A 6553-nucleotide genomic window follows, 5' to 3' on the forward strand; every position below is an offset into this window, starting at 1 on the left:
TGCGTGTCGTCGGTCTTTTGGGAGGGGAGTGGATTCCCGGCTGCTCTCTTTTTTTTTTTTTTTTTTTTATTCATTACTCGCATGGAACCTGACAGGGTTATGGCGAGGTGTATATTAATACTATACACGAATCAAGGTTTAACGGAATCTCAAACAAGCTAGCTACTACACATAATATACTCCAAACCCCTGGCAGGGAGGCAGTTACATCTAAGATCCCACAAATATAATCCCCAAGTTATGACAGAAAGGAAATACATGAATAGCTTTTGGTATGAATTTCCAACGAGCAGCACTAACCCCAAGTGCCCCAGTCAAGGTTGACTGCTCGTAGAAAATTGGCGTCACTGGTAGGAATCGAACCTACGACTTCTCGGTAGCTAACCGAAAAGCCTTGCCAGGTGCTATACCACTGCACCACAGCGACCCAGCTGCTCTCTTGATCAGGTCGACATGGAACTTCGGGTAGATATTCGTAGGCACATCAAGCTCGACAACGTGGGGAGATACGACTTTCGTCACTCGGTATTTGGCGTTGACCCACGACATTTTCTTGGAAATCTGGGGTGTCGAAATGTTCTTTAGCTTGAGCCACACTAGGTCGCCTACTTCGAAACGCTCTTGGCTGCTGCGTGACTTGTTGGCCTGATTCTCCATTTCTTGCTGTCGTGACGCCATGGCGGCTTGTGCCAACTCCCAGCCTTCACGGAATCTCTCAACGAATCTCTCGGCGTCTTGCTGTTCCAGTGTCTTCGGCGACTCTTCCGGTTGGACTTGCTCGATCGTGTCCACATGGTAGCCGTGGGTGAGGAAAAACGGGCTCACCCCCATGGACGTATTGCGGTTGTTGATGGCTAACATTGCGGCAGGCAACAGTTCCGGCCAGTCGTACTGGGAATAGGTAACGAACGCTCTCATGTACGCCAACACTTCCTGGTTCATCCGTTCCGTGGCTCCGTCTGTCTGGGGATGGAATCCCGTGGATAGTCTTCTCTCGATGCCGGTTAAACGACATAGGCTGCTCCAGAATTCGCTCGTCCAGTTGGTTCCTCTGTCTGACGTGAGTGCGCGTGGGAAGCCGTGATATTTCCAGTGACATTGCAAGAATCGCTCGGCGCAATGTGTCGCGGTCATTGTTGTCATCGCTTCAAGGGTCACAGCTCCTGTCAACCTGTCGACAATCACCATCAGGTATCTCGGGTCGCCGGGCTTCCGTGCCGGCAGTTCAGTCATGAAATCGATTCCCAGCTCTGAATGTGGTCTTTCCGGTATCGGCAGTGGTCGCAGTAGTCCTTTCTTCCGTTCTCGCCAAACTTTGGATCTTCCGCACACGTCGCAGTTCGCACAGAAGCGACGTACATCTCTCGAAATACCGGGCCAGAAGAAGTCGCGTGATAGAATGGCAAGCGTGCCGTCTCGTCCTGGGTGGCCAGTAACGTGTGAATCGTGTGTACTCTGAATTATCGCTGTCCGTAGGGGCTCCCAGTCCGGTATAAATAGCTTCTGTCGATATACAAGGGCGCCTCGGTTGTCGAATTTACATTCGGCTATGGATATAGCCACCTTCTTGGTCAGTGTCGGGGGAAAACTTCTCTCTGCGGCCGCTAGGGCCTTGTACATCTCGTGGAAATCGCTGTCCTTCGTCTTGGCTTCGTCCCACAGGCGCTGTAACTCTTGCTGCGAAAATATCTGATCTCCGTGGGGGACAATGTCGGTTCTCTGAACGATCTCCGCCGGGGACAGAGCTACTGTCGTTGCTTCGGGAAGCCAGTGATCCTTGACTAGCTTCATGATTCGAGATTTGAGTCGCTCATCATCCTCGCCCTGGGGGGTGTCCTGCTCTCGTCGACTCAACGCATCGGGCTTTCCGTTCTTGACTCCTGCTCGAAACTCCAGTTGGAAATCATACTCTGAAAGTGTCTGTGACCACCGAACCTGTCTCTCCGATAGCTTGCGCGTTGTCATGAAATATTGAAGATTCCTGTGGTCGGTAAGAATCTTAAACGGGGCTCCAAGACTCTTTAGTTCGCCTCTCCATTCTTCAAGACACTTTATGACAGCCAACAACTCTTTATCATGGATCTCGTAGTTGACTTCGGCGGGGCTCAGCTTCTTTGAGAAAAATGCAACGGGGCGGAGGCTTCCAGTCTCGTCGACCTGCGACAGCGTACCTCCCAGTGCCCATCCTGAGCAGTCGCACTCTACTATTGTAGGCCGTTCTTCATCCCACATTGTTGGGGTTGCACCCTTAAGGACCGACGGAAGCCCGACACCAACACTAACGGCGTATCCTCGAAGGACTAGTCCGGCGCTGGTACGGCAAAACTAATGCCAGACCAGAACCAAGACTAACGGCACTTCCTAGAGGAACTAGTTGTCGTCGCCGCCGATCGTCGGTTGCCTCCCTTTCCAACAGGATAAATAGTCGCATTGTTTCTACACCATTTAGAGAGTTTAGTTTTGTTCTTCAATTCGAGATCTTTGTCCCTCTGTGTCCCTTTCTGTGAAGATCCAGCTTAGCGTAATCACACCTTAACATCATCTCGAATTCTCAAACCCCCCTTTCCCTTTTCCTTTTTTTTTTATTTTTCCTTAAGTCACTCTTATCTTTCCTTTTTTTTTACTTTACCGCCGACCCGACGAGGGATCGAGATATATTTTTACTTTTCTTTTACTTTGCCATTTGAATATCCACAGCGGCCAAACCCTATGGCCCCAAACTATTTTGCACCCTCTGACGACGATTCTTCCTTCCACCACAGCTTCCGAGAAGACAGCATACTACCAGAAGTCCCCGGTGAGCCAGAGGTTTTCCACGAAGCAACAATGGCTCACAATAACGAAATGCAGGGACTCCCCAACTCCGCCCCCGCGACCCCAGTGGTTGTGCGAAACACCTCCTCCGACCTCCGCCCGGTCCGTTATGACCATACGCGGCCTGATCTCTACCCAACGTACCGGTCATACGTGGAGATGAAGTACCGCTACGACCACAGTCACTTCAACGGCGCAGGAGGGTTCATTCTGCACTGTTACGGTCTGTTAGCCGACAATGCCTTGCTCCAGGCACAGACCTACATTGCCCGCATGAGCCGCGATCCATCGTTGGAGAACGTGGATAAGTTCCTGGAATTCTTGGACAGCTGCTTCGAGGACACCTCAGCTTCCCGTCGTGCACTCTTGGAGCTGCACACCCTCAAATGCCGAGGTGCCTCTGCTCCGGAACATTTGGCTCGGGTCAGTCGGTTGATGCAGATCGCTGGCTGCTATAGACTGAGCCACGAAGAGCGCATAATGAATCTGAGGCGCACCCTCCCCGGGCAAGTGATGTCTGCCCTGGCTGGTTTCCCAGACCCCCCAACCTACGAACAATACGCACAACAGGTGCTTAATGCCTGGCAAAAACTCGACGAGTGTCGGCATGCCCACCCTCCGAGGAACCCTGCCCGGACGTCCCAGTTCCGCAATGTCCCGGCACAACACTCCCCTGATGCCATGGACTGGGCGCCCACCCATAACAGTGCCCCCCGTCGTGCCAAGTGGGTCTCCAAGGAAGAACTCCAGTCACGAAGAGCCAGAGGACTGTGCCTCCGTTGTGGCGCTGGTGGCCACATGTCCCCTAACTGCCCATTCGAGCGTGCCCGCCCCCCGGTACAACAGAGTGTTCGCGCAGCCACGAACCTCCCTCCTCCTGTACTCGAAGAAGAGGGCGAAGAATATTACGAGACCGCCGAGGAGGACTCGGGAAACTGATCGCCTCTGCCCCAAGTCGTGGTCAGAGGCCCAAGCAGGTTTTCAAAGACGACAAGGCTGCTGTGAAGGAATGGGAAGAGTTGAATAGATCTATTACCAACACATCAATTCAATTAGATGCAGTGATCAACAACACTTGTCCCGTGATTGCATTGATTGACACCGGTAGCGCTTCCCCCTCTATGATCAGCAGTGACCTTGTAAAGAAATGGAAACTTGATACGCATTTCAGTTCGCGTCCCAGAACGCTGGTACCATTTAATTCAAAGAGTACCGTCACGGTTGACCGATTAGCCGTGTTTAAAATTGACATATCGGGCCACATAGAAAAACATGTGGCGTGGGTAGTACCAAAATTAGCCGAAGACATCCTGATCGGATACCCATGGCTCAAGAAACAAGGGGCAAGGATAGACTGTGAAGCCGACACAGTTAGATTTAAATCCGGCATTGTCGCTCGAGGAAAGGCGACGACAAACCATACCTTCCGCTCTACCATGGTACGAATAAACAGAGCGAGCACCTTCTTCCGCGCCGCCAAGAGAGATAAGCTGCGGGTTTTTGCAGCTTCAATCGAAGATATCAATAAAGCCTTGGCCCGTTTGGAGAAAGATAGAGTACCAGCCAACCCCAGAGAGTGGAAAAAGAAGATCCCAGCTTGGATCGAGCACGACAAGGTCAAGGTGTTTGATCCAGACGCACAATTTGCTAAAAAGATGCCTCCCCGCCGGCCTGGCCAGGATCATAGGATCGAGTTGACCGTGCCCGACGAAGAAGCTCCATGGGGCCCCCTTTATAGCATGACCAGAGAAGAACTCGTGGTTCTTCGCCAGACGCTTCTTTCATTGCTGGAAAAAGGCTACATTCGCCACAGCCAGTCCACTGCTGCTGCTCCCATCCTATTCGTGAAAAAGCCTGGTGGCGGCCTCCGCTTCTGTGTAGATTATCGTGCACTAAACGCGACTATGAAAAAGAATCGGTACCCACTCCCAAACATCAGCGAGACCCTAGCTAATGCTTCCAAAGCTAAGTGGTTTACGAAACTCGACGTTGTTTCCGCGTTTCATAACATCAGAATCGCCGAGGGAGATGAGTGGAAGACCGCTTTTCGAACGCGACAAGGCCTTTTTGAGTGGAACGTCATGCCTTTTGGTCTGGCCAACGCGCCTGCAGAGTTCCAAAGTTTTGTGAACAGTCTGCTACGCCCATACTTGGATGTGTGGTGCTCTGCCTACGTCGATGACATCTTGATTTATACCGACGGCACGTTAGAGGACCACTACGAGAAGGTCAACTTGGCTTTAGCAAAGGTTCTGGAGGGCCAACTGACAATCGACATTGATAAATGTGAGTTCGCGGTATCGAAAGTGAAGTACCTGGGATACATCCTTGAGCCCGGCAAGATTTCAACCGACCCAACCAAAGTCTCTGCAGTGTCGGACTGGCCAACGCCCAAGAAGGTCAGGGACGTTCGAGCCTTCCTCGGTCTATGCAATTTCTACCGCACCTTTGTCAGAAATTTCACTACTCTAGCGACTCCCTTGCTACAGTTGACAAAGAAAGACCAGGCCTTCCAGTGGGGCGAAAAGGAAGAAGAGTCCTTCCAGGCTCTAAAAGAAGCATTCACCTCGACCCCTGTCCTCTGCACGCACAATCCAGATCTGCCAACTGTTGTTGAGACAGACGCGTCTGGCTACTGTCTCGGTGCAGCGCTTCTACAGACGCAGCCCGATAGATCAACTAGGCCTTGTGCTTATTTCAGCCGCAAAATGACTGCCGCCGAATGCAACTACCCGATCCACGACAAAGAGCTGTTGGCTGTTGTCTGTGCCCTGAAGGAATGGCGTGGCGAACTCAAGGGCCTGAAGGAGACGTTTACCATCGTCTCAGATCATAAAAACTTGCTGCATTTTACCAAGTTGCAGCACTTGTCCGAACGCCAAGCTAGATGGTACCTGACCTTGAGCGAATACAACTGCACCATCGTCCACCGTCCTGGTAAACTCTCCCCTCTCCCAGATGCTCTCTCTCGCCGCGACACCCCAGACAACACGAATGACGCGCGCTACAACGACCGACTAGCCACTATCTTGCACCACGACGGTAACGGCCTGAAAGTTTTCTCGACACAAACCACCAACACGCCAGAAGCCCCTTCTACCCCCGAACTTCCGCCTGCCTTACGGGAACTCTGGTCTGATGCCTGTGCTGCCGATGATGAATACGCCATTATCCATAAAGCGTTGACAGATGGACTGTCACAGTGGCCCGAAACAATCAGACACAAGTTGAGAGTCAACATTTCCGACTGCTCTTTGGACGCCAAATCCGCTATTCGATTTCGGAATAAACTATGGGTACCTACTAACGAGCCATTGAGAACCGCCATCCTACAGAACATTCATGACTCGCCCATGATGCTGCACCCCGGAAAGAACGTCATGCAAGTCGAGCTGTCTAGAGAGTTTTTCTGGCCCCGCTACGTCGAAGATATCCGCCGTTTCTGCCGCAACTGTCAAATTTGTGGTAGTTCTAACATTCGTCGCGACAACAAGGACACCACCCTCAAAGCCTTGCCAATTCCCGACCAGCCTTGGGCCGAGATTGCCATCGACTTTATCGGACCTTTGGAACCAGCACAGAAAGGCGGCATCACCTACACCCACGTCCTAACTGTTATAGACCGTCTATCCAAGGGCGTCATCCTTATTCCCGCCGACGCCCTCGACATGGAATCTGTTGCAGATATGTTCTTCCACCACTTTTACCGACACCACGGCATGCCAAAATCTATTTTGTC

The 6553-nt window shown here is 51.8% G+C and overlaps 3 protein-coding genes across 3 annotated transcripts; 2 read left to right on the forward strand and 1 right to left on the reverse strand.

Annotated features, from left to right (window-relative positions):
* Positions 1–363: 363 nt before the first annotated feature.
* Positions 364–2232, reverse strand: BROUX77_005756 (uncharacterized protein; the record flags this gene model as incomplete). The annotated part of the gene is made up of 1 exon (XM_073750664.1): positions 364–2232. The coding sequence occupies one exon, from the start codon at positions 2230–2232 to the stop codon at positions 364–366; it is 1869 nt and encodes a 622-aa protein (XP_073604642.1).
* A 477-nt stretch (positions 2233–2709) lies between these two features.
* BROUX77_005757 (uncharacterized protein) lies at positions 2710–3753 on the forward strand (the record flags this gene model as incomplete). Its single annotated transcript, XM_073750666.1, has 1 exon — positions 2710–3753. One exon carries the CDS (start codon positions 2710–2712, stop codon positions 3751–3753), a length of 1044 nt encoding a protein of 347 aa, XP_073604643.1.
* A 497-nt stretch (positions 3754–4250) lies between these two features.
* Positions 4251–6553, forward strand: BROUX77_005758 (uncharacterized protein; the record flags this gene model as incomplete). The annotated part of the gene is made up of 1 exon (XM_073750667.1): positions 4251–6553. A coding segment is annotated over one exon (2303 nt), but the record flags the coding sequence as incomplete, so codon positions are not given.

The sequence above is a fragment of the Berkeleyomyces rouxiae genome, assembly GCF_048999995.1.
Source record: "Berkeleyomyces rouxiae strain 22BRR77 chromosome Unknown BrBRR77_ptg000005l, whole genome shotgun sequence".
NCBI classification, from domain to species: domain Eukaryota; kingdom Fungi; phylum Ascomycota; class Sordariomycetes; order Microascales; family Ceratocystidaceae; genus Berkeleyomyces; species Berkeleyomyces rouxiae.